The sequence below is a fragment of the Ammospiza nelsoni genome, chromosome 10 (assembly GCF_027579445.1).
Source record: "Ammospiza nelsoni isolate bAmmNel1 chromosome 10, bAmmNel1.pri, whole genome shotgun sequence".
Taxonomy (NCBI): Eukaryota; Metazoa; Chordata; class Aves; order Passeriformes; family Passerellidae; genus Ammospiza; species Ammospiza nelsoni.
In genome coordinates this window covers 21,079,451-21,106,796 of record NC_080642.1, presented here as the reverse complement: position 1 = coordinate 21,106,796, position 27,346 = coordinate 21,079,451, and the positions used below count along the sequence as shown (strand labels likewise).

The 27,346-nt window shown below is 43.3% G+C and overlaps 1 protein-coding gene across 1 annotated transcript in view; it reads left to right on the top strand.

Annotated features, from left to right (window-relative positions):
• Positions 1 to 26,947, top strand: part of PAK2 (p21 (RAC1) activated kinase 2) — a 39,809-nt gene extending 12,862 nt beyond the window's left edge. The window contains exons 2-15 of the mRNA XM_059479143.1: positions 8,736 to 8,943; positions 14,007 to 14,107; positions 14,564 to 14,714; positions 15,280 to 15,311; positions 15,672 to 15,779; positions 17,049 to 17,181; positions 17,600 to 17,663; positions 18,116 to 18,164; positions 20,040 to 20,152; positions 20,308 to 20,425; positions 22,289 to 22,388; positions 24,872 to 25,068; positions 25,735 to 25,872; positions 26,787 to 26,947. Coding sequence (XP_059335126.1) covers positions 8,760 to 8,943; positions 14,007 to 14,107; positions 14,564 to 14,714; positions 15,280 to 15,311; positions 15,672 to 15,779; positions 17,049 to 17,181; positions 17,600 to 17,663; positions 18,116 to 18,164; positions 20,040 to 20,152; positions 20,308 to 20,425; positions 22,289 to 22,388; positions 24,872 to 25,068; positions 25,735 to 25,872; positions 26,787 to 26,873 — 1,575 coding nt within the window. The 5' untranslated portion in view covers positions 8,736 to 8,759 and the 3' untranslated portion in view covers positions 26,874 to 26,947. The remainder of the gene's footprint in view (positions 1 to 8,735; positions 8,944 to 14,006; positions 14,108 to 14,563; positions 14,715 to 15,279; positions 15,312 to 15,671; positions 15,780 to 17,048; positions 17,182 to 17,599; positions 17,664 to 18,115; positions 18,165 to 20,039; positions 20,153 to 20,307; positions 20,426 to 22,288; positions 22,389 to 24,871; positions 25,069 to 25,734; positions 25,873 to 26,786) is intronic.
• Positions 26,948 to 27,346: the final 399 nt, after the last annotated feature.

Sequence of the window (27,346 nt, the reverse complement as noted above, 5' to 3'; positions counted from 1 at the left end):
GAGATCCCTTTTTGATTTCAAAAATGACATTTTTGCAGTCTGGTCACTCATTTTTGGTGCAAGACTTTGCACATCTGCTTTATGGAGTCAATAATTGCTTCAGGTTGTAATGGACTTCGGCAGTGGGTTTGAAGAATATTTTCCTTTAGGAAAGCTTAGGAACCCTTTCAAATACCCCTCAATACACATTTGTCTTGTGTAACTCAGTTCATGATAAGCACATTTATTACAGTTTTGGCTATTCCTTTTTCTGTTCTAAAGATAATTTCCTCTCTGCTTTTTTTATTCCTTCCGCTCAACTATGATTTTTATCTTCTTTTTTCCCCTAAATCTCTTTATCACTTGGCAATTAACAGTTGTTTGTGCTGTGTTTTCCTTCTGTTTGTGTGACTCAGCAAAAATCCTAAGGAAATTAATGGGTTGGAAAAAGACAAATTGGAAAGAATTTAGCTGGGTATGTTCTGTGTGTCATCCAGTTGGATTTTGTCAGGCCAGGCTGAGGTTCTCCTGCACCCTTGTTAGGAGTGGGAATATTATGTGTTTCCTCTGTAGCAGTAAAGGGAAGAGGCAAGGAGGGACCTGATCTGATTATAAACTTCATATAGTTTATAATCAGATTATACCATTGGTAGTTGGTTTGGTTAGTGTGTCTCTTTGTAAATCTTAATGACAGATTGGTTTGGCTCAGATATTTTATATTTCTGGGGTTTTTTCAGCTGTTCTCTCAATTGCATCGTTTGAAGAGTGAGTGTCTTGCTGAGGCAAGGAGGGACCCGACCTGTTTATAAGCTTCATGGTAGTTAGTTTGGTTACTGTGTTCCTTTGTAAATCTTAAAGATAAATTGGTTTGGCTCAGATATTTTTTATTTCTGGGCCTTTTTTCTGCCCAGAATGCAGTTCTCAATGATGCAGTTCTCTTAACTGCATCATTTGAAGAGTGAGTGTCTTGCTGAGGCAAGGAGGGACCTGACCTGTTTATAAACTTCATGGTAGTTGATTTGCTTGCTGTGTCCCTTTGTAAATCTTAATGACAAGTTGGTTTGGCTCAGATATTTTTTATTTCTGTTTTTTTTTTCAGCTGTTCTCTTAGCTGCATCATTTGAAGAGTGAGTGTCTTGCCTGTTTGTGGTTGTAAATCTGAGCTTGGTCGGAGGGTTTTAGGTCAGCGTAGGTTCCTCTGCGCTCCCTATAAAGAAAACTAAATAAAAATAACTCGGTTTTCACGGGTGTGTGGTTTGGCATTGACCAAATCCTCTTTTCTGAGACCCCCTAAAGCTGGAAGGAGAGGTTCCAGCACATCCCATGGAAGTGGGTACCTGCTTTTCCAGAGGGCTGGCTCTGAGCATCCGCGGCTGTTTCCAATAACCGTAGGTGGAACAGATGATCCCTCTGCCTCTTCCTGGCCACTCTCACAGTTACTCTTCTCCGTGCTTTTGCACGAATCCTCTCTTGGCAGGCAGAAGATCTAGGATTATGTTTGCCAAGTCTGCAAGAAAGCAATTCTTTGTCTGCCTCTGCTGGGTTTTTTTTTTGCACGGTTTTCTCAGTTGAAATGATGAGATAAGTATTTTCAGGCTCTGAAGGTAGTCTCATTCTGTTCCAAAAAACTCCTTTTTGGAGCTGATTAAATAAATCTCGTGGATCCAAATGCTTCAAGTTGGAAAGCTAGACATCCCAAAAGACTTGTTTTGTTTTTTGTGGAGAAGACAGTCTGAGATGTGCTGCTTTTGTGAATTTTTCTGCAGCAGTGAAATAATTTCAAGCTGCTGAGCTGCTGAACTAAGAGGCTGTTAGTGATGGGGCAGGAAGCTGTGGCTAGGTAGCACCATCTGAATAAAAACTTGTCAGAAAGCTGCTTTCTGCTAATCCCTGGGAGGAAGTGAGCTATAATCAGCACTAAGTGAGCTAATCACAGGAAATCTATTGCTCAACAGGAGCCTTTGAAAAAAAAGGAGGGGGGCAGGGAGAAAAGAAGAATACCCATGGATATTTTTCATTTTGCTTTTGGACACCAAAATCTGTTTGATCTAAGAAAATCGAATACCTGATGAAGTAAGGATCCCTCCAGTCTCCACTTTAAAACTGCACCTCTTTTCCAGAATAATGAAGCGTCAAGTCTCCTCTCTTCCAGTGTGGTGATTTTCAGGTATTAGGAGGCGGTGGTGTGGGGAGGCTGTGTTTAGGCAAACTACCAAAACCACTGGAGGCCTGGGGGGGATGAGAATGAGTCTCTAGGCATTTTCAGCAAGGATTTTTATGATATAAAGCCAGAGTGGGACATGACTACCTTAAATCTGTTTTGCCACGCCAGTCTTCCCTTGGAGCATCACACACCAGCTCTTGTGTTGTTCTGTGCTCCTTTTCATGTGACGCCTTGTGCCCTGGAGATTTCTTTCCCGGACACCTCCTTTGCTCTTTTCCTCTGCTCTGGCTGTGGCTGTCCCTGATGCAGTGACAAGTGTGGCCAGTGGCCCCATGAGGCCCCCGGGGCTGTGGTGAAGGCTCTGCCTGGAGATCTGCAGTGGAACCCTGGTGTCCTCTGCAGGGACTGCACCCACCGGCAGCCCTTCCTTCATTTCTGGCCTGTTCTCTTTTCTTCAGTTCCTTATCTCAGCCACAGGCAGTTTTGCTGTGTTGCCTTCAAGCTGTGTGCATGGCCCAAGTGTTTCAGGTGTTGTCCCAAAAGTGTCCTGCAGCTGTAGTGGCACATTAAAAGCAAAGTGGTTGTTTCTTAATGCCTTACTAGCCTCAAACTTGTTACTCCTCCTTTTTGCCAAATGGACTTAAATGTGATGTTTGTGCTGCTCCTCCTGTGTTGTGCTGCCGATAGTGAATGAGCTGAGTAATATTTACCTGCAGTGAAGAGCTGAGTTCAGTTTGCAGCTCTCTGAGGCTCCTGTGACAGATTTATTTGATGTATTTCACTGATTCTGCTCAGAGATCAGTGGCAGTGTAAAGCACAGTACTGTGTGCCAGCAGCAGGAATTTAGGGACATGTTATCACGCAGCTCTAATGTGGATCTGTTTTGTTTTGGTTTCTTTTTCCAAGCAGTAGCCTGGTGTAGTTCTGCATTGCATCCCAGGCAGTGAAATACAGGTGCAGCCTAGACTGCTCAAATACATTAATTTGAACGTTTTAAGAAGACAAATTCAGGTCATTGTGGTGTGAGAACTTCCTACACCAGCTGTTTGGTTTGGCACATGGTGCCATCTTCCTACCCCTGCTCAGGGCTTTGTAAAGCTCATGTGAGTGCACTGTAATCCAGATTTAAAACTGAATCTGCTCAAATACAACTGCTCCAGGGAAAATGTGAGTGTGCACTAATAGCAGAATGATTGATTTCTATTTTGTTTTATTTCCTTTCATCCTTTTATTCAATTTTCCTTTTATTTCCTTTCCTTGTCTGCAAGCCAAGTTGGAGAAGAAAAATGTTTGTTTTTTTCCAGAGTCAGGGGGGCTGAAGGGCAGCCCAGAGCTTCAGCTGGGATGGGAGTGCGTGTCAGGCTCCATCCCCATCACGAGGGAGCTGGGCTGGCACCAGAGCTGTGCTTAGGAAGTCCTTCAGGAAGCAGCCAGCTTTATGCTCACACAACGGGAACTGGGGGGGACAAACAACAAAAAAGGGCAAGTCAAAGCCAAAGCATTCATGACATGCTGCAGCAGCGTGTGTTTGTCAGCTTTGTGAGAGCACTGCCCAAGCCTCACTTCGGCTTTTACTCACTGGCAGGGTTACGTTTCTCTGGGTGTTTTCCCACCAGGGACAGGAGTGGCTGTCTCTCTCCTGTGACCTGTCCTTGACCTTGGGTTTTGGGGCCCTTTCCATCCCCAAAAGAGGAAAGACAGCGAGCAGCAGGATGTAGATTGTAAAAATGAAACTTGGAGCATGTGAACGTGGTGGACAGGTCCCTGCAGGGGCTGGGAGGGGACCAGAGGTGGGTTCAGCCACACGAGGAGCTCCCTGTGCTTGTCTTGCCTCAGCCTCTCTGGGCAAAGGTGGGGAGGTTGATGGTGCTGAGTTAACTGTTGGACTCAATGATCTGATGGGAGAGAGGAGTTGCAGTTGTGAGGAGCTTCTCCAACTTCTCCAAGTGTTGGTGGTGAGGGATTCAGGACACCCAGACCCTTCTGGACCCTCTCTGCTGCCTCTGCAGAAGAGCACATTTGTTCTTTGGCTGTGTAGGATGGAGAGAGCACTTCATTTTCACTGCCCCAGTGCAGGGCAAGAAACTTTTGTCCAAAGGAGGAAAGAGTGTCCTATACTGGGGATGAGGACTGAGAATCAGAGCCCTGTGGTCACCTGTGACACACAGGGCACTGGCACCTGTGACTGTGTTTGTGGGTTAAGCAGCAGAACTGTGGGGAGAAAAGCTTTTAGCTTTTTTTGTCTGTCATTTTGGGCCGCAGTTGTGTCCTGTGGTGGGACTGAACCTGTCTGAAGGCTGTAGTTAAGTGTTATTTGCAGCTTCTCAGCTTGTCTCTGTGGTTCAATCCATTGCTTTCTAGTTCTTGTACTAAATGTAGTGTGAGTGGTGGTTGTGGGGGAGCTGCTGATGTGCTTGAATACATTATTATTACTGGCATTTCCTGCACTGGCAAAGATGAAAGTGAATCCCTCTTCCTTGTATTACCTTTAGCATATTTTTGTAGGGCTGCTCAAATTCAGGTTAACTATTTGAGTAAATGTCTTTCAGCCAAGCTAAAAAACCCATCATTACTTGTGTTGTCTGATTGTGTCAGAGAAATATGAGCCTGACATCCCCTTTGCTGGGTTACAGATTCCTGGCAGGCACTGGAAAAAAATTCCCCATGTCTTTGCAATTCCCTGCAGATCAGCAGGGCAGGCAGTGGGTGATGGTGCAGGAGTGATTCTGTCTGGCTGCTGCTCTGAACAGGCTCCTTCTCCTCTTTGGAGGCTGAGACAGCAGAAACAGAGCTTTGGGGGTATTTACACTCTTCTTTTATTTTTTTTCCATTTTTCAATCCCTGCTCCAGTCATTGTCTATAATGCCAAACCTCTGTAGCCATTTCCAAGAGCTTCCTGACACTGTGGAAACTTTCCTTGCATGATAAAGGCAGGATAAGGATAAAGGAGATGGGAACTGCTCTCCTCTTCAGCTGAGTGCAGAAGAAAGAGGGCTCTTTGGATTTGAACCTGGACAAAATGATTGATTTTTCACTTCCCATGATGACTGAAGAATCAGAACTGTGCTTCATGATGTTCTTGGCCTGAGTGGATCTGTTGTCATTTATTTAAATGATGAATTGAAAGCTTTGAAATGGACCTTTGTGCAAACTAGGTTTGAATTCAGCACTTTATTTTATTAATGATCTTTGAAATGGCCACTCAGAAATTCTACCATGTCTTGTTAAATAAATCACAGTTTAAATTGTTCCTTGCAGCTGAGGTTTTCCTAGACCACAGATTTAGTGAGCTGGAAGGGTTTTGGTGCTGGAGGCAGTCCTTGAGGTGGGAAGCTGATGCCTGAGCTCTTTGTGTCACTGCAGTTTGCTCTACCAGCCCCACAGGTTGTTTTTCTGCTTCCCCTGAGCTCCTGGGCTGTACTTTGGGCAAGGTCAAGGATCTCTGTGAGCACTTGGACAGTCAGCAGCTGATCAGAGCTGCAGCTCTCAGGGTTCTGCTCACATGCTCTACACCAGTTCCTTGGAGCGCTGATTTCCTCCTGTAATAAATTTGGATTTCCATATCCTTCCTTCCAACTTGTTATTTCTCTTGAGCACACAAGATACTAAGGAATAATTTGTTTTTGCTCAAGACTGAGTATGTGATGAGCTGCTTGTCACTGAAAATGAAGATTTTTACTAGAGTGAGAATTTGATTTTAAAATTACAACAGCAGAAGTGCAGTTGGTTGATTTTTTGGGCGTGTTTCTTTTTTGTTTTTTTAAATTTGTAGTCTGAATATCACATGGCAGTGTTGTTAATTTAGTGACTGGCCTCTCTAAGGGAGTGTGTGGGGAACTGCTGTGGGTTTGGAGTGCCAAGTCTGTTCTTGTCCAGTTTCAGGTGCAGGTGAGTTATCCTTACATCCTGCTCTTGCAGATTACCCTTATCAGACACCTCAGAAACACTGCTCAGATTAGGGAAATAATAGGGTTTGCTTTAGAAAAATACAAAAGGCCACTCTTGATGTTGTTTTCTTTGCCCAGTATACCATTTGGGCATACAAGTTATGTGATGCACTTATTTACCTGCTATGGTTTATTTGGCTGTCTGATTGCATTTGCTGCAAAGAAGACATTTTTTGTTTTACCTGTCCCCATTTGGATACCTAATGATCTTATATCCACCTTTTTTCTGAGTTTTGATTCACAGAAGGGACATAGATTATGGTTCCCTGTATTACCATCACTCCAAACTCAACTTGAATATATATCTATATATACAAATATATATATTCATATATATATATAAATATATAAAATACATATATGAATATATAAAAATACATATATGAATATATAAAAATACACATATGCATATATATGTATAGGAATATATACATATATATGGATATATCAGTTTGATTTGGTGGCTCTATTATATGTTAATAAAGGAAATACCTTAATTGATTTATACATCTCAAATGGGTGGCATGTCCTTGCTGCAGTGTCTTGTAAGGGAAGCATTTGCAATTAAAATCCCTGTGGGTTGGCTGCTCAGGCCTGCTGTTGGATTGCAGGATACTTAATTTTTGTACCCCATATTATGGTGGAAAACAAGAAAATCTTGCCGATAGCTTGCAACACCTGAAATAGCAATCAGTAAGTTGATTTGGAAGAGTGGTGGTGTTACTGTTAGGTTGGATGTGCCACACACACGTGGTCAGGGTTTAAGAAGAAAAAGGTTTTTTATTCTGTGTGTTCTTTAGCTTATATACTCTTAATAAATAAAGTGTGATCTTAAGTCATTAACTACATCACAATAACTTATTATATTTATTGGTATAAAGCAATTTGCATCAATATAGTTGGCAAAAGTTTGACAGAAATTTAATAAGACACCTGTACACATCTACTTAGGCACGTAGTCTAGCTTACAAAATTTTTCATGTATTTTTTCTAATCTGTTTCCATGCTGACAGCCTTGTCTTCTTCTTTGCTGTGGATACACTTGAAAATCATTAATTGTTATTTCTTCTATTAACTCAGCTTTGCTTGCAGGCCAGCTGTGCCTGGTTCACAGGTGCATCCCTGCAGCCACGTTCAGGTGGCAGGTCTGTTTATAATCCATCAGCAGAGAAGGCTCCAAGGCAGGGCTGTGCAGGTGGGTGCTGCACAGCTTGGAGTGCTCTTCCTGCTGCCCTCCAAGCCGTGGAGCAACCAGCACATGTCCAGTTTCTGCTGTTCTGCCAGAACTTGTGCTGCTTGTGCCTCTGATGATACATTACAAAAATTACATTCTTTCATGGTCATTTATGGGAATAATTATCGTTAATCTCCTTGAGCTTCACAACATAAACCAGAGTGCTGCTCCAGTCCAGGCTGCTGGCCTGACTTGTGTGTCTCTGTTGGGGTTTGGCAGCATTCAGCCAGCCTGTGAAATGGCAGGGAATGACAGCCCACGTTGTTTTAGCTGTGCTGCTGGGCAGGATGCAGGTGTTGTGCTGTTTGGAGCACAGTAACTGACAGGGGATGGCACTGCCTTGCTGTGGCTCTCGTGAATGGCACTGATCATGTGAGTCATGCCTTGAGATGTGATGGGGAAGCTGGTGGGCACCAGGAGGCCATTCATTTCCCAATGAAATTCCCATTTCCCTCTCCAACTGTTGTGAGAGAAGGAAGTCAACACAAAGATGTGTTGGCTCCTGTCCCAAAGAGGTAGCTTGTCATTTGAGGGAACAGAGGAACTGAGGGTACATTTGTTACTGTTTGTTACCTATCATTGAGAAGTATTTTCTGTACATCTTTCTTTGTGCTCTTTACTCTGTAGCACACAGGCTGCCTGTTTCCTGGTGATCAGAACAAAAATCCCTGAAATACTCCAAGGAGGGAGGAAATGTTAGCAGAGATCTTTCTGAATGGGGAATGTGTCACGTAGATGTTTTATTGTGCTGTGGTTGCAGCTCCAGCAGCTGTTTGTCCGTGTTCTCACTCATGTTTTTGTTGAGGATTCAGGGGATTGTGGTGATACTATGTGTTATTTTCTGCACGTGGAAGAAGTTTGGCACCGAGTGGGGAAGCAAAGCAAGCCTCATTCAGAAGTGGGTCCTGTGGATCTCAGTGCTGAGCTTTTTAATGTAGGCTGTGTGACTTGGGTAGAGATGTTTTGAGTGCCACTTAATGTGGATAGTGACCTGAATTATGACTTACAAACATAATCTGTTCCTTTGTCTGATAAATGACAAGAAGGGAAGGCTTTTTCAAAGCTGTTTGGTACTAGAGCATGAAGCTTTTTGGACTAGAGCTACCCCCAAAGGATGCTGTACTTTGTGTGAACAGAACCAGATTTGGAGTTGTTCATTTGGTCTGGGTTACTTTTATCACTGGAAATGTTTGTGGCTCCATCCCACAAATGCTGCTGCTGGCACAAATGAATGGGTGGCCCAGAAGTGGGAATGAGGAAGGGATTTGCTTCCTTTGGTGGAGGCGGCAGTGTCTGCGTTCCTCAGAGTTGAATTCACGCCTCCTTCCCCTGTGCCAGCAGAAGGAATGGTACATTCATGTACTCCATGCTCTTTTCCTGTGTTCAAATCCCATTTTTTTTTCTCTTCCAGGGCTTCCCCTAGCTATTGAGAGCCATGTCTGACAACGGAGAGCTGGAAGACAAGCCCCCTGCCCCTCCTGTCCGCATGAGCAGCACTATCTTCAGTGCAGGGGGCAAAGACCAGTTACCAACCAACAACAGCTTTAAACCCCTGCCCTCTGTCCCAGAAGAGAGGAAACCCAGGCATAAAATCATCTCCATATTCTATAATGAAAAAGGTGAGATGCCTCCTTTTCCCACTCCTATTTTTATTCTTTACTCTCCTTGTAAGTTTTGGTGGTGCTTTAGATGTCAGAGTCCAGCCTGTCCAAGGGGATTGGAAAAGCAGCCCCTGTTTGTAATGCATTTCCAAACAGCCCTAATCAATGTTTGGCATTCCTGGGGATCATGGTACTTAGATGCAGATTTCTGATTCAAACTGAGCACCCAGCTGCTTTGGAAGTTAATTCATGTTGCTGGTCATTTATGTGGCACCTTGAGGAGGAAAAAAAGTCAGTAAAGAAGTAGTGCTGAAGGTGCAGTTGCATGAAAGAAAACTCAGGGAAATTACATATTTTTGTCTGTGGAACTGCACTGTTAGGATTGATTACTAGTGGAGATAAACCTGGATTGTTATAAAAAAGATTATTTCTGAGAAAAAAAGTTGCTATAATGAATACTAGACTGTATTTGTGTGTTATTTGTCCTCTTTTCTGTATGGGAAGTGCATGTAGAGGTCTTTATCCTGGCTCTCCAGAATGTGTGTCCGTGTACAATAAAACAGTGCATAGATAGAAACACTTCTAACTGAGATGATAAAACTGCACAGAGACTTAAGCCTGACCTAAATCTGCTAAGCATTTTATTAATCTGCTGGTTAACATGACTTTTAATATGCACCTTGGAGAGAACCCTGCTGCTCTTGATGCCTTCTGTGCTCTTGGCTCCTTGTGCCTCTCTGCTGGTGTGCTGGGCAGGACTGGTTCAGTCATGCTGACACAAGTTTGGTTGTTTGAAGAGATTCTGCTCCTCTGGTTGATTATTCTCTTGGCTGAGTGTTTTCCCCAGGGCTGGTTTTCACTCTCTCTCAGCTGTGTGAGCAGCTCTGCAGCCTGCCTCTCCCTGGAGATCAAACCCAGAGAGACAGGTTTCCCTCTGTTCCCAAGGCCTGGCTTTCTGCTCTCAGCAGTAGAAGGTGTGTTTCCTTTTTTGGAGGATGGAAGGATTTGGCCAGTGTAGCTTCTGGAGGGAGAATATTTATTTCATTTATTGTGAAATAGCCTGTCCGTGGCTGTAGCAGTGGTGGTCTTTCTACTGACATGGGTGAGCCCCAAAGTACAAAGTCTGCAAGGAGAGCATGAGAAGCTACCACAGGTTGGTGGCAGCACCCCAAGAGAGACTGCAGCCCTTGGGATGCTGAATTTGGGTGCTGAAGGTGGCAGGTCTGGGTCTTGTCAGGTCAGTGCAGTGCTCTGTGTCTGGAGCAGGTTCTGCCTTAGCCCTTCAGTCCTGCAGAAATGGGTGTTTGACCATGTTCTTGTTGGTCCCACAAGGAAATACGGCAAGGAAATCTTGTGAAAGGATCAAATCTGTCCATCTTCAGGAAAGATTAGGAGTTTAGGAGCTAGGATGGCACTTGTCTTTCTTTATGCTGTTGCATTGGTGGCTCATCAGAGCATTTGAGCCCTTTTACAGACAGGGATGAAGTAGAACATAATGAAGTAGAACATAAATCCCACGTTAAGGAAGGTTTTCCTTGCTCTGAATTAGTAACAAATGAATTATGAATGCAAGTGAGAGCTTTTAGTCATTCCATGGCACTTTTTTTTCTCTTTTCATTTAGATGGTGGATTTGTTCATTGCTGGAATGGGGAAGTGATTGAAGAATTATCTAAAGTTGTATTGGCTCATCTAAAGTTGCTTTGGAGTCCTTTGATGATTATTCAGACCACTCTAGATATTGACAAGTACCAAGTTTAGGCACATTAATCTGCATATTTATTTAGCATCTACCTTCTGATACTTTGTGTTGCAAACTGAAAGTAGGAGAAAAGATTTCTGCAGAGAAAACTACATTTTAGAGGAAATGAGTGTCAGTTTGTGTTTTCTAGATGTTAAAAAGTAATTCAGCTAATGTCCTCCTGAAAGAAAAGCAGGCTTTCCTGCATGGCAAGATATTAGGAAAAATGAAAATTGAATTACCCAAATTAGAGAAACTATCTGGAAGTTGTATCTTTTTAATTTGGAAGAAACTTGTCTATTGCATGACCTGCAGCAAGGCTAAGATAAATATCCAAAGAAGGATTTTGGCCCTCAAGTCTGCAAAACTGGCTGTTGAGTGTGAGCAGAACAGAAGTGGGCACAGTGTCTTTCTGGCACTCACACAATGGTCAGATGTTAGTTGTTTTGTTCATTAGCATGGCTGGGACACACCCTCCCCAGAAATGCCCATTTAAATACTTCTTTTCTTTAAATTCAGCTGCTGGGAAGCTTTGCAGAAATATTAACTTTATGCTCAGATTTAAAAAATACATTGGGACTGGATGCAAAATAATCTGTCAACCTGGGGTAGAAATTTTGTCATGGGAAAAATGTTTCCAGGCATTGTCAAAGTTTAACAAATCTCTCCAGAAATGTTCAGTTTTCCTTTTCAGAAAATGAAAAAATCCTTGCCATTAACCAGGAATGTTGTTTGGCTTTGTCTGCACATCTCTGTCCATATGATTTTGCAAGGTCCCTCCTGGCCAGCCTCATCTGCTCCTGGATCCTCTCTTGGGAGGTTCTTGTGCTTTGGGGGACTTGCAGATGAAATGATTTAGCAATTACACAGTTTCTGTCCCAAGTCTGAGCTAGTTCTGTGCTGAAATAATCCTAAGGGTTTGAAGGGATTATTTAATCACCAGTCATGGAAGATTTTTTTCCCCCCTGGTTCCATTGTTTAGGATAAATGAAGTGATAGTCATCTTCTTACTAGAGCACTTTATTGCCATGAATTTTCTTGGCCTGACTTCTGAAGTGAAAGGAACCTCTGTGTGGTTTTGGAAAGCTTTAAAATAGACCCCAAAACCAGAAATGTTTGTCTTTGAGCAGAAAGCACTGAAGGAGGTGCTGAGGGCATCACCCAGATCCTGCACATCACGTGTTTGGGGGCACATTTCGGTGTGGTTTCAGCTGGAGCTCAGCAGCTCCAGGTGCACATCTGGAATCAGCTGCCTGCTGCCTCCAGCTGTTGGGAAACAGCTGTGCTTCTTGAATTCTGTATGGAATTTGGTTGGTGGGAAGCAAGGGCAGCCTGAGGATGGTTTTGCCCTGGGAAGTACTGAGGCTGACACCTTGCTGAGTGCCTGTGGCTTCACTTGGGGAAGAGTCTGCTTGTATTTGAGGCAGCTTCTTAATCAGACAGAGCCTTTCTTCAGCTCACCAAATCCTTCCAAAGGACCTGTGTGTGTCTGCAGGGCCAAGGGCCAAATTTGAAGCCTGTGGCTTCACTTGGGGAAGAGTCTGCTTGTATTTGGGGCACCTTCTTAATCAGACAGAGCCTTTTTCCAGCTCACCAAATCCTTCCAAAGGACCTGTGTGTCTGCACAGGGCCAAATTCTGGATGCCATGACCAATAACAAAATGATCAAACACCCATTTCTGCAGGATTGAAGGGCTAAGGCAGAACTTCTGCACTGCACAGCACCCAGACCTGCCACATTCAGCACCCTCAGTGGGCTGGAGTCTCTTTTGGGGTGCAGCCGCCAACCCGTGGTAGCTTCTCATGTTCTGCTTACAGACTTTGCTCTTTGTGGCTCACCCTGTGCAGTTGGGAAGGAGCATTGCCCTGCACTGGAGGGATTCCTGTTTCAATCTCAGGGCTGGGAGGCAGCGTGGCCTCACCATGGCCTTGTTCTCAGAGCTGAGGATGTCCTGCCAGCACATGACTCACCGGGCTTGCCTCTGGCTGGGGCTGTTTGTTTGAAGTGCTGCTCTGCTGTTCCTGTGGGCAGAGCAATGGCTTTCAGTCTCCTTGCCTTGCCTACTCATGGGATCTGTGTATTTTTGGAAGGAGTGGGTTTATTTACCCAGCACATGCTGAAGGGTTTGAGCACCAGCTCCTGTTCACTGCATGTCAAGTGCTCCCAAACAGGAGCCTTCCTGAGAAATACAACTTTATATATATATATTTATATTTATATTATTCTCCTTTGCTTCCACATAAAAACCTGCAAGAAATAGATCAGAAATGGTGCTTCCCTTGCTTCTCACAGCAGTGAGTTTCTCCTGTGTGTTAATGAAACATCTGACAGCCTGTTTGCTTTTTGGCTCTGCCCTGTGCAGCCATATTAAAGATATCCTGTTTATAACAGCCGTGTCTTTCCACGGCATTGTTCAGCTCCAGCAGCCCACATGGCTTTTCATTCTGAGTATTGTCCTCACTCCCCGTGCTTCCCTTCCCAGCAGGAGGGGATTTCACATGGATTCCTGCCTCTGAGCAGCACCAGCTTTGCCTGCTGTCTAGTAACCAAGAGAGTGCTGCTTTACCTGCTTTTTCTATACTCAAACAACAGGACTTTTAAGGTGAATTTAGAAACAAAGCAGAAAAATTAAATTAAAATAAACCCCCCTCCCTCCTGAGCCACACCCTGAAAACTCCCAAAACAAACAAACAAAAATCCAAAGCCTGAGGTGTTAGAAAATATCTTATAAATTCAATTGACTCTACGTTGGATTGTGCATGTGGTCCTTCTAATTATTTGTTCCTGCTTCTGGTACTTATTATGCTTCCCCCACCTTTAATTTAAATTAGGTAATTGCTCTGAGGCTATAAACTCTTATCTTCATCGCAGGAAGTCTTAGTTTGCATTAATTACCTTGAATTGAAGTAGTGAGGCAACTGAGTTTTAAGTGTCTTTAGGGTGAACTTGAGGTTGAACTGAAGTTGTCTTTTCTGCTGTTCTTAATCTATATTAAAATGTCCTTTTTTGCATTGTAAACATTTAATATGTTTAGATTTCATGTGCTCAACTGAGCACTCAGGTGCTCTTAATCTCTTATTTTCTTACTGCCAGAGTATACATTATTTGAATGGAACAAGGAATTACAGAATCCTAGCACAGTTTGGGTTGGAAGGGAATGAAAACTCATCCAGTTCCACCCCTGTCATGGGCAGGGACACCTTCCACCATCTCAGGTGGCATCAAGCCCTGTCCAGTTTGGCCTTGGACACTTCCAGGGATCCACAGCTATGCCAGGGCCTCCTCATCCTCACAGGGAAGAGTTTCTTTCTAACATTGAGATCTTTGAATGTCTTTTTCAGGAAGCAAGAAGAAGGAAAAGGAAAGGCCAGAAATCTCCCCACCATCAGATTTTGAACACACCATCCATGTTGGCTTTGATGCTGTCACTGGAGAGTTCACTGTGAGTATTCCTGCCTTGGAGCAGCTCAGGGAACACCATGGGTCAGTGCTGCAGTGAAGCCAAGGCAGAGCTTTAGAATAAAGTGCAATTTAGTCTTTGTTTTTACCAAGGAGCTGTTTTTCCTTTGTGCTTGCACAGCACACTGTGACCTGTTAGTGCTTCTGCAATGCCAGTGGCACCTGGGAGAGCCCTCCCTGACAAACCCTCTTCAGTTTGCTTTATTTACTGGGTAACACTGGATCTGCTGAGTGTTTCTGTGTTCCCACTCCTCACATCTGGCCCAGCATACCTGGAGGAATTGTGTCCTGTGATCTGTATTTCCACCTTTGGCTCCCCATCCTACTCATGTGCTTAAGGCTGTGCACGTTATGCTTTTATAGAGGGAAGAAATTTGTTTTGCTTTCAAAAAACCTTTAAAATACAAAAAGGATGCCTTAAATCCCCTATATTTTTCAGGGAATGCCAGAACAATGGGCTAGGCTGCTGCAGACCTCAAATATCACCAAGCTAGAACAGAAGAAAAACCCCCAGGCGGTACTAGATGTGCTGAAATTCTATGACTCCAAAGACACAGCAAAACAGAAATATCTGAGTTTTTCTGCTCCAGGTGAGAGCCTAGTGTGCAAGACACTGGAGTTGGGAATTTGGAGCACTGTCTTCCTCTATGTCAGAGTGATAAATCAGGTTCAAGTGCTAAAATCAAGGTGCATTTCAATGAGGCACAGATATACAAAGATGGATTTAAAACTGACTGGAAACTGGCGTTGTCCAGTTAATTTCCTGTTTTAAGTGGAGAGGGGAAGAAAGGGAACTGCATCATTCAGAAGAGCAGCCAAAATGAGCTTGAATGGGCTGTGTTTATCAAGCTGGGGCTCTGGGACTGGGATGAACTGGTTTTGTGCTGGAGGCCTTGCTCCTCACAGCTGGCTCTGAACTTGATGTCACCAGCTGGTGACATCAGCAGTGCAGAATAATTTGTGACTCCTGCATGGGGGGCTGAGAGAAGGACTGTCCCATAAACAGGTGCAGTTTTACAACCTTTCTTCCAAATTCTTTCCAAAAGTAGCTTAGTAATAAAGCTTTGTAATACTCTTACCCTGTACTTGACAAAGTTTGCTTTTTATTACTTCTTTTCTGATGATTTTATGTATTCTGCTATTTGTCCTGTTTAGAAAAAGATGGTTTCCCTTCAGGAGCACCAACGGTGAGTGTGTTTACTGTTATTTGGATATTTTGTGGTGCATACAAGTTCAGGTTTTCTGTACTTGTAATATCCTGAATCTTGAAGTATTAAATTGTGTAAAGATTAAAAGTATAAAAATTAAGAATTTTTTTTGTGGAATAGAAACTTAAATTTGGGTGGTCAGTCACATATTTTACTGCAGCAAGTGTTTGAGTCAGATAATAAAATGTAATAACTGAAGGATAGACTGAGTGGTTTAAGTTATTTTCTTTTGACATAGGTAAGAATTATTTTCTTTTAATGTGAAGAAAAAAAAGTAAAATCTTTAATACTGTGGGAGAGAATTCATTTATCTTTTTTTAAACTTTGGTAAAAATGTAGACCAATGCCAAAGGTTCAGAACCATCAACAGCTGTGGCAGATGATGATGAGGATGATGAAGAGGCTCCTCCTCCTGTGATTGCTCCACGGCCAGATCACACAAAATCGGTGAGCAGCTGTAAAACTGACAGACCTGCATTTCTCAGCATTGCAGAACTTCTGCTTTTTAGGAAAGTGTTTTATTTGGGCAATAAGGTGCTGTTAGTTTTTAGGGGAAAGTTCTGTTTTTTGAATTTGCTAAGAAAATACCTAATTTCTGAGTATCAGTTGGATTAGAAGTCCTGTAGTTAATAGAATCATAGGATCATTTAGGTTGGAAAAAACCTCTCAGATCATTGAAATTTGTCGATTTGTTTGTTAGCTTGTGTTGAAGACATCCAGTTACGCTTATCCTTCAACTCAAGATGTGAGGAGAAGGAGGAGGAGGAGGATTCTTATTCCTAAATAAAACCTGTAGGCCATTTGTGTAACTTTCTGCAGCACAGTGATAAAGGTGTAATGTATTTGCTTTCCTTTATTTGATTGGGTTGCAGCGTGGTAGCCCCTCCAGGTACACCACCTAAACCCCAACCAATGCAAATTTTAGATTTGAAAGCTTATTTCCCTCACAAAGCCATCAGCACTACAGGAACAGTGAAATGCTAGAGAAGATGTTAATTAAGTTTTAGGGCAGCCCCTCATCTGCACACCTTGGTAATGGTGTCCCAGGGGTCCCACTTAGTCAAGCTCCTTCTTTTGGCTGTGGGAGCTGTTCATTTTGCCTCTCCGCTGCCCACTTTTCCCAGGAGTGCAAATGTGAATTATGTTTATTTGTCTAGGGAATATTGCTTTATAATTTCCTACTCTTGGGATTTAGACATATAAAAGGTGAGAGATCCAGAGCTGGATATTTCTGGAGTAGCTGTGTATATCTGTGTACAGCTCAGGAGGAAGTTAAATAAAGCTCCAAGAAATTAAATCCCTTAAAAAAACCTTAAATTGGGGACAATTGGGAAATATTTGAGAATCTTATCCTTCTTTTCATCGCAATCAAGTATCTTTTTCCTTCAGATCTTAGTAGAGGTTGATCTCACTATTAAATAGTGATTTCTGCTCTGTTAACTGGTATGGGTTATAAAGAATAAGCAGATAAAAATCTGAGGAACCCACTGTGGAAGCTCCTGGCATCCTCTCTGTTCAGGAGATGCCTGGATCTCTTTGAGGGGTCAGTAATGTTGCCAGCATCTTGTTTTATGGAGCTTTAATGTGTCTCAGCTCTAATTTCTGCCTCCTACCTGTTATAAAATGTTGCTTGGGGATCTTTGAGGGCTGTGGTGGGTTTCAGCTGCAGGTGAGTGGTGGCAGAGCAGCTGCTCAGGTCTCTGGTGTCCCTTGCAGATTTACACCCGCTCTGTCATTGACCCCATCCCTGCCCCGGCCGGTGACACCTGCGCCGACAGCGCCTCCAAAGCAGGGGACAAACAGAAAAAGAAAACCAAGATGTCAGATGAAGATATCATGGAAAAACTACGTAGGTGCCTTCATTTCAGATAAGCAGGGGAGCAGTGGGAGAGTTTTGGCCTCAGCCTTGCTTTGTGTGCAGTGCTTGGGTGGCTTTGTGTGCAGCAGCGCTGGCTTGGAGGGTTTGTAATGCTTGGAGCCCTGTGGGGTGGAAATTAAGGACAGAACAGGTTTGGGATTGTATCATACATGCACATCACAGTGTCACAACAATCAAACCATAGTAACAAAATAGTTTCTGCTGTTGCTTGTTCCATAATCATCTTGGTGATGATTTTTCACTGTGTTAATGCTCCCCTGAAGCTTTGGCTGTTGATGCAGCAGCTTTGCTACTTGAGCTGAGCCACTCTTGTGTGTATCTTGGTCAGGCCAGCCCTGCTGTTGAGGGGCAGTGAGATTGGACTGAATTTTGATTGTTTTTTTTTCAGGCACTATTGTAAGCATAGGAGATCCCAAGAAGAAATACACCAGATATGAAAAAATTGGGCAGGGGTAAGTATTGACCCCAACTTTTATCCCCAGTGAGCCAGTGTTAGCAGCAGGGTGCTGTTCTCTGCCTCACACCACTGCCTGTGCAGGCAGAGATGTTGGCTGCATTCAGCAGTGATAAATCTCAGAATCCCACTCTAGTTAGGGTGGGAAGAGACCTTAGAGCCCATCCCTTAAAGTTCCACTCCCTGCCATGGGCAGGGACACCTTCCAGTATCCCAGGTTGCTCCAAACCCTGTCCAGCCTGGCCTTGGACACTTCCAGGGATGAGGCAGCTGTGACCTCTCTGGGCAGCAAAAGTAAAGTAAAGAAACAGTGAAGGCATCACTGGAAAAGTGGTGGAAATTTTGAATTGAAAACTGAAACAATTTTGTGTTTTTGACTTGGCTGTTCATGTGTGTGTTTGTTACACAGGGACATGCAACTTGCTGTAACATTTTTCTTTCTCTTCACAGGGCTTCAGGTACAGTTTTCACAGCTATTGATGTGGCAACAGGGCAGGAGGTAAGATTGCTGTGTTCATTTTTTGTTTAAATGTTCTTCTGTAGGTGGCCAGAATGATTTGAGTGATTTCCTTCAGCGGCTCCCATTGTTGCTATCACCTCTCAGATCTGTTTGTCATAGTCAGTTTTAACAATGTGCCTTGTTCTATAGTAATCAGATGGTGAAAGCTAAAAACAGAGATTTGTCTTTCCAATGAAAAGCAGAGAGAGTGAGATGTTCCAGAAGTGAGTTTGTAAAATGGTTTATCCTTCAAGAATTGCATGCATTGTTGTGTTATGTTTTCAGAAATAAAATTTTGTTTAGTCTTTGCACACTTGGCTGTGGCTGTCTCTAGGGAAGCAGCTTGTCTCATGTGATGCCCTCAGAATGTCTTCTCCATATCCTGCTCTTTGCTTTTATCCCTTGGTTTCTCCAGTGGAATTGGTGGCATCAGGAATACTCTGCATGTTTGTCACCCACTGGCCATACCTCGGGAGACAGAGGGCTTTTGGGACTAAGAATTTAGGAATTATTTGGCTTTGTTTAACTTCAGATTTCCTTCATTTTCTTTCAGTGTTTTTATTTAAATTCTTTCCTAAATTTTCCTTTAAATATCCCCAAGCAGGCATTCTTTAGGTCACTGATAAGTAAATGTCCTTTCAGCAGTAACCACATTCAGCAGTCCTGCAGTGGAGGAATACATCTTGATGCAACATGAGCCTTGCCATCACCTCAGTGTCTCTTAATTTGCTCTCTACACACTGCAGTATTTCATGTCCTCTTACTGATTGTAGAGTGAATTTTGGGGTCCAGGGCCTTTCTTTGCCCTGCTCTGCACTTTTCCAGGCAGTTGATGGCTTGCAGCCTTCATGCAGTGCTCAGATTTCCTCTGCTTAATGCCTGAGGACAGAGTTAGGTTTGTTCAGTAAGAGGAACACTCGTCTTAGAGCTACACAGTGACAGGACAGGAGGGAACAGACAAAAATTGCCATAAGGGAAATTCTAGTTAGATATTAGAATTATTTCCCTCTCAGACAGAATGACTTGGCATGGCACAGGAGCTCAAGAGAGGTTGTGGAATATCTGCTATTGAGGTCTCCATTCCAAAATCCCACAAGACCCTGCTCCACCTCCAGTCATGGTTATTTTATCACTCTGTGCTGCAGAATGATGAGAATTTCTTCCTTTAATGTCCTTGGCAATATAACAACAATCATTTTTACAGGGTTATGTTGGTTCTTATGTTTGGTTTTGGAGTCAGCCCAAGTTGTCTTGCAGAACTCCAAACTGCCTCCTCAGAGTGTTGGAGTTAACAGAGCTGGGATGATTCTTCTCCATTGTAAACTCTCTAGTGCTTGTCCTTGTTATTTATTTCCTGGACGAGGTGGGCCTTTATCTTCCCTTTTCTGTCTTGGGTAGTTCATTAATGGCTTTGAGAGGAATTTCCTCTGCCTCCCAGCATTCCTTATACCCAAACACCAGTTTGGTCAGAATAAAGAACAACAAATTGCTTCACCTTGCATTAGTGGGCTCAAATTTTCTCTTTGAGTGCTACAGGATTCTCTTCTGCTTCAGGCCTGTTGATATGGAATTGAGTGAATACCCTTCTGTCTTCTGAATGCCCTTTGCTGTTTGGTCTGGCCTTTCTCACTGTTTGTGGATCCTTTCAGCTGCAAGAGGATGATGTTGGCCATGGGTGCAAGTTGTGTGCTGATCAAGCTGAATTCTTTTAAGTTATATGCTGATAAATTAACAACTTGCCAGCCACAAACTGTTCTAAATTCCTTTAATCCAGTTACAGGATTCCTTCTGCCTTTTCACTGTATTAAGTGTGACTGAAAGGTTTGAGTACAGAGGTTTGAGATTGCTGTTTTATTTTTATTTTGCCCTATTCAGGTAGCTATTAAACAGATCAATTTGCAGAAACAGCCCAAGAAGGAGCTGATAATTAATGAGATCTTGGTAATGAAGGAGCTAAAGAACCCCAACATAGTCAACTTCCTGGACAGGTAATTGCAGCCAGCTGGCTGATTCCTCATCCCAAGGGGGTTATCCCTGCTCAGACCTGCTCTTCCTCTACCTGGGGGTCTTGGAAGCAGGTGAGGCTCTCTGTAGAGTGTCACCCTGATGGCACAGGGACATGCTTTTGGTTTTCTCTTTGTAGTTACCTCGTAGGGGATGAATTGTTTGTGGTGATGGAGTACCTGGCTGGAGGCTCTCTAACAGATGTGGTCACAGAGACATGTATGGATGAAGCACAGATTGCTGCTGTGTGCAGAGAGGTGAGTGTGAGGGGCTGGGTTTGAGGAATGAAGGTGCTCCCTATTCCCCTGATTTTTGTGGCATGCTCAGGTTAGCACTAATTGCCACAATTGCTGCTGAAGTGAAGAATGTTGAGTAAAGAATGTTCATTCGTTACTGTTGAGTAAAGAATGAATGGTGCCATGAGCAGAAATCAAAATTGCAGAAAATAACAAAATTAGGTTAACTCAGAAAACTGGGGCTTTGCAAGTTGTGAGACAAAAGAGCTACAGTGGTTTTTGAGAATGTTTGGTGATGGAGCAAATAAAGTCTGTGGGTTTGGTACCTGGGGTGCCTCGTCCTGCTGACAGTGTTAACAAAAAGATATGAATAATGTGGACTATTATTACCAGAATAATGTGAATAAAGTTCAGGGAGGAGCAATAGAGAAGTTTAGCAGCTGGAAGGAGTGGCTTTTTTAATTTGGACTAACAAAGAACATTCAGAGGCACTAAGGAAAAATCTGCATATTCATGTATGGGTAATGTAGAAAGGAGAAAAGAGAAAGAAAAATAAAAACTCCTGAAAGCTTTGAAGTGTTTTCCAGAAGGAAGAAGGGGAATGGTGTCTGCTCAGTTTGAAAGTGGATCTGCTGAAACAGGAATATGTTGAACATACACTAAAATAAAGATGAACTGAGTGCAGACTATCCCTTTCTCACTTTAGTCATTCCCATAGTGTGTGGCATCCATAGTTCTGTGCCAGCTAAGCTTTATGGATTTCTCAGGAAAATAATGCTCCAGAAGACTGTAGATGGAATAACTTGGTGGTTGCAGTAAGATTTCATATGGAAGTGTTAAAAGCAGCTGATACCACATCTTATCAGTGGTTTCTGCCCTGAGCAAGTGCCAGTATCCAGCTCAGGCTTGATTTTATCATGGCAGGAGGAGAATTGTGTTATCTGTTGTGCAGGAGAAACTGGAGGCTTTTAAAAAGCCCGTCTGACTCCATCAGCATGACGAGAGGTTTTGTGACTCACCCCAAGGGAGGGGAGGGAAAGCAAACTTGCACAGTAACGTGTATGGACAGGGAATGGTTTCCAGAGAAACCAGAGCTGGAAGCAGAGAACCAAAAGAGTAACTATTTACTGTGACACTAATCAGCTTTTCTGAGGAAGAAATCAAATACTGAACTATTGTACTTCATCATAACTCTGCTGCCCAGTGTTTTAGATACATTTAGTTTTGCAAATCAGTGTCACTTTGCTAAAGCAAACCAAGATTTAAAAAAAAAAAATTCAGTGGGGACATCTGTGCCAAGCTGCAAATGGCAAATGTTCTGCTTAGATGGAAAGAGAAAAATCTGGCTTTTGTTCTTTTGCCTTTTATTCTCAAATAACAAAAGTAAATTTCATTATGGTTTTGGGCAGCAACTTAGTGTGAAAGGTTTTCATCTGAAAACAATGCAAACCAATATTAGAGCCTTTCAGAATGAAGATGTTTTACAGCCTGCACTGTAGAAGCTGTGTGGATGTTGGACATGAAGCCTCACCAATTCCTCTTGGTGAGACCTCAGCCTGAAAAGCTCTCACTTAATCCTTTATGAATCTGTGGAATGTGCCAAAATTAACATCAGGGATTTCTGAGAGCATCTTGGGTGATGAGGAGTTTAAAGGATTCATTTGTTAAAATAGAGAAACTCCACTGTGAAATAATTTTTGAGCTCCTGAAATCCAGAGTGTATTTTTTTAGCCCAAGAGCTTCCTCTGCTGGTTATTTTCAATAATACCTTTCTATTCTTGCACTCAGAGCTGGCTGAGGGTGTGAACTTGGCTTTGAATTTGTGCTCATGTACAGCAGTTCTGTTCCTGGATGCTGAGTGGTGTTTTGTTCTCTCCTATCCAGTGCTTGCAAGCGCTTGAGTTCCTCCATGCCAACCAGGTGATCCACAGGGACATAAAGAGTGACAATGTGCTCTTAGGAATGGATGGATCAGTTAAATTAAGTGAGTAGCCAACAATTGTTTCATGTGCTGTTTCTCTTTTCCAGGAATCTCTGCCTCAGAGTGTGTAAATTGGTAGAAGGAGAATTAGCAGGGAAATTTAAGGTGGTTTTATTGACTATGAGTAATAGAAACCAATTCTGTTATAAAATATGTGTCAGACAGCAGGTGCTGATACTATGAGGGCCCTCAGACTGGGGCTGTGAATGTGTTGGCCCAGAAGGATGATGAAGCAAACCTGTGGCCTCATGAATTCGTTGGTAAATAGGAAGTAACTGGCACAGACAGTGAAGCAAAATGGGAATGATTGCAAGAGCAAAGTTGCAGCAAACTGCAGTGACTTTGTTAGGATGTCAGGAGTTGATATTAATGCTTTGCCCCATTCATGAACAAGAAAATTGGGCATTATTGGTCATTTATTGCAATCTAGTCTAACCCTGTACCTTTTCTTGGACTGGAAGTGTAACACTTTTATGAATATAATAATGACAAAACAAACTGCTTGCTTTTCAGGTAATGGTTATGCATGCATGGGCTTGGACAGTAAATCCTTTCTGGTGTGTGTAAATAAAAATTATGTGGAAGCACTGGTAGCTGTCAGGACTGTTGAGAAAGAGGTGCATTATCTGCTTTTCTTGTATGTAGGAATGTACAAAGCATATAACAATCAAAGAGTTAAGGCAAAAAGATGTGAAGCAAAAAGTGTTTTCAGTAGGAATTTGAAGTGCCATGAAAATGTGTCTTAGCAATATTCTTATTCTAGATGCTTTGCAGTCTCATTTTATTTATGAAATGGAGTGTGAAGAAAGATTACCAGCAACCTGATTCGCATGCCAGCATTGTTGGATGCACTGCTTGCTTGCATAGGGAATTTTTATTTTAAGGATGTGATGTGTCTGTGCACAAGCTGTGGATTCAGAGGCTGAAGAGAAGTGAACAGTTACAGCAGAGGATGTGGCTGAGAAGAGTTAGCTGGAGAAGGATCAAAATTGCAAAAGAGGTGTCAAAGCAAAGTGGCCAAAGGACAGAGTTAGTAGCTGAGTCAAAATCATCATGCCAGCACATTGGGGGAGGATGAGGAGGAAGGAGACACAGGAGGAGACAGGAGTCAGCTGTAAAAATTCCCTGTATGAAGGGGAGGTGGTGTAATCAGTGCTGAACAAGCTATTCTGGGCTGTGTGGTTATGGTGCTTTAGCAGAAGTTTAGGGTGGGAGAAGCTGTACCTTCTTTTTGAACTCTTGCTCTTCTCTGAGGGAGTCTGGTGGCAGGACAGGTGTCACCACTGCAGCTACACATGCTGCTGGTGGGTGAAACTGTGCTCCTGCCTGTCTTCTTCCTCTGTGCTGGTGGCTGGTGCTGCAGGCCTGGCTGGAAGGTCAGGAGAACACAATGCTGCTGCTTCCCTGGGCTGGTCACAGAAATGGGCCATGCTGGGAGGTGGCTGTGACACCTTGATAAGGCCAAAAAGTGCAGGAGGACCTTGGTGACTCCTATAGGGTTGGTTTCTGTTTAGTTTTGTTGTTTGGTTTTTTTTAAGGCATCATTTTGACTGTCAGGGTGGGTTAGTTCTGTGTTAAATGGTCTTGGCACAACTTGGCACTTCCATGACTTGGCTCTTTCCTTAGCACTGCTTGGCATAACACTTCCAAAATCGCCCTGGAATTTAAATTTCTCTCTCTCTTCTCTCCCTCTCTCTTTCTCTCTCTTTCTTTTTCTAACTTAGTGTCAATGATAAGGTAATATCTGTCTCCTGCCTTAACTGTGTTCTTATTGATGCTTTACATGCCTGGGAAGTGGGAGTGCTGCAGCTGGATAAAGTAACATGATGGGACATGCATTGCTGCTGCACCTGAAGCTATAGGAATAGGTGACTTTTCTCCTTTTCTTGAGTGTGGTTGTTCTCTTTGGTAGTTACCTTGTGGAAAGGTTTGTTTGTCCAGGTTCCTGCTGCTGAGTGGGGTAGCACTGCACTTCCCTGGAGCCTTGTTTCCGTGTCTGTCAGCTGTAGTACCTGTATAGATGGCCAAAGTGCTGTGAAATGTTGATCTCAGTAGCTGCACAAGTACAATCTGTTTAGCAGGGCAGAGGCCATGGAGTGTGGATGGATTTCTTCTAATTCAGGCTGTGTAACACACCAGATGCAGAACACTCTGCCTGTGTTCTGCCTGATTGCTTATTTTGGCTGTTACCATTCTAGAACTCTTGACTGGGCAAAACACCATTCTTCTGCAGGGTATTTCTTGTTTCCAGAGGACAAAAGCCTTGTCTTCACTCCATGGAATTCTGCCCTGCTTAAGCACCTTCAGGTTTTGTATTTTCATTGCACGTTGGCTTTTTTAAATATGGAGAATGTAGTGGGGGAGGAAAGAAGAAACCGCTCCCAAAACCCCTCTCAATGAAATGTATGTGTAGCAATAGAAAAGTCTTGTAGAAAAACTTCTTGGTGTGCACCAGTTTGACCTGTTAAACTTGTGTTGTTCTGCAGCTGACTTTGGGTTCTGTGCCCAGATCACCCCTGAGCAGAGCAAGCGCAGCACCATGGTGGGGACTCCGTACTGGATGGCTCCCGAGGTGGTGACACGGAAAGCCTACGGCCCCAAAGTGGACATCTGGTCCCTGGGCATCATGGCTATTGAGATGGTGGAAGGAGAGCCCCCATACCTCAACGAGAACCCCCTGAGGGTAAGAAGCTGCTGGTGTTGCTGGAACTGGGTGTTCACCACTTGTTCGTTAATTGCATCTGCATTTAAAAGAAAATTAAATGAAAAAGCCAACAAGCTTCGGCAGTACAAGAAAATTCCTCCAAAGGAAGACAGCTGTCTTGAATTTGCAGTCAGCCTTACCTTGACTCCCCATCCCTGGAAGTGTCCAAGGCCAGGTTGGACAGGGCTTGGAATAACCTGGGATAGTGGAAGGTGTCCCTGCCCCAGGCAGGGAGTGGAGCAAGTTGGGCTTTAAGGTCCATTTCAGCCTAAACCAGTCTGGGATTCTGTGATGATACTTAGAAGATTTGCCTGCCTGTAAATAAAACACAGGACTTTGACCTCAGGCCTCTGTGATAGTCTGGGGAAAGTAAACCCAAGATATTGTTGAAAGTGCTGCTGTGTCACAAACTGATGTTTTCTTTGCTAAGGTCAGTACCTGTTGCCAAAAGATCTTGAACATTATTTTGCTACTAGCAAGAAGAGGTCATGAGTGCCTACATTTGTGGCATTTTTACATTTCTAATCTCTGAAGTTGAGGAGAAGTAGCTGCAGGGCCCTCTCATCTGAGGGCTTGCCACAAGGCAGGTCACTTTGGCATTTTTTAAAGCTTGGTTTTGGCTACATCTTATTCTTCATTTTACAGGCTTTATATTTGATAGCAACTAATGGCACACCAGAACTCCAGAACCCCGAGAAACTGTCCCCAATATTCCGGGATTTCCTGAACCGATGTTTGGAGATGGATGTGGAGAAAAGAGGATCAGCCAAAGAATTGCTACAGGTGAGACTCTGCTGCTTCTCACAGTGAGGTCCAGAAGGCAGAGTCGGGTCAGCCTGTGATGAACCACACCATAGACTGGCATCCTTTCTTCTTTTTTTTGTGTTTTCTCCTGGGAACTGTAGTGAGAGCAGTTGGCAGAAAAGATTTACAATATACTCCAAAGTTATTCCATCATAATCTGTGATTTTACTCTGCCACTGCCAAAATGCCCAGGAGTTTAGGAACTCCTTTCAGAGGGTGGCCACTGATAGCAAATGCATTGCTTTTTATACTTCCACTTGCAAATGTGCCCCTCAGAGCTCCTGATGAAATAATCTGCTGGTTTGACATCAGTGTTCAAGCCTTGAAAAGAAAAGTTTCCTTTCTACCCTCTGGGTTCTGCCTTACGAGCTGAGCACCTGGAGCAGTGACACCATTTCTCCTTTTAGTTTTGATTTTAAATACTTTCTGTGCACTGGGAAGAGGCTGGTTTGTTACATGAGATCTGCTTGTAGGCAGCATTGTGTGAAGGTGTGAGGGAATTGCTGATGCCATTCGTGAGGAGATCAAGGAGTAGCTCTGAGGCAGATGGTGTTGAGGCTTTCCCAGTAAAGCCAGCTGCTACTTCTTACCTTTCTCTGATTATTTCTTGTTTAGATCTTTGTTTTGCTCATTGCAAGTGTAGTTTCAATACTCACCTTTTCCAAAACCAGTGAGATATTCTAGGAGAAACTCCACTGGGCAAGGCAGTGTGGTCTCAGCCGGCTTGGGATCGTGCTGTCCTTGTAACCATCAGGAGAAACACATGACACAATTGAACAGTTAAAATGCAGAGTCATTGCTGCCTAGCTCCATGGAAACATGAATCCTGCTGGAAATCAAACTTTTAAAAGTGTGTCTTTCACTGATTCCTCATGTTTCTGTCTTCCTGGCAGCATCCTTTCTTGAAACTGGCCAAACCTCTGTCCAGCTTGACGCCACTGATCCTGGCAGCCAAAGAAGCAATGAAGAGTAACCGCTAACATCCTGCCACAGCCTTCTTCCTTTTTTGTTGTTTGTATTTTACAAATCTTTATAATATATGAAATTGTTACACCTTGGGGGGGGGAGGGAAGGGGTTTTTGTGGGGGTGGGAAACATCTGCAAAAGGGAAGAAACTCTCATCCAGAAGACACCCAAGTACATTGTGGCGACTCTATAGAGATCCCTGTCTGGGGTCCAGAAGGAATTGAGGGCTGAATTATTGGCCTTTGTGGGGTTTTTTTATTCTGATTTTTTGTTTCCCAGACAGCCCAGAAATACCACTTGCTGTGCCTGGGGCTTTAAGGGGTTTTAACGACTTCGCTGTAACAGCTCCTGTTGTACCCTCTGGGTACTTTCAATACTTGAATGACAGATTCAAGCTTTCAGAGAGCAGTACTAATTTTACCTGCTGATCTCTTTGACTCTCCTCTTCCTCCCCTCTACCTACAATCCCTGTGGGAAGCTCCCAGTG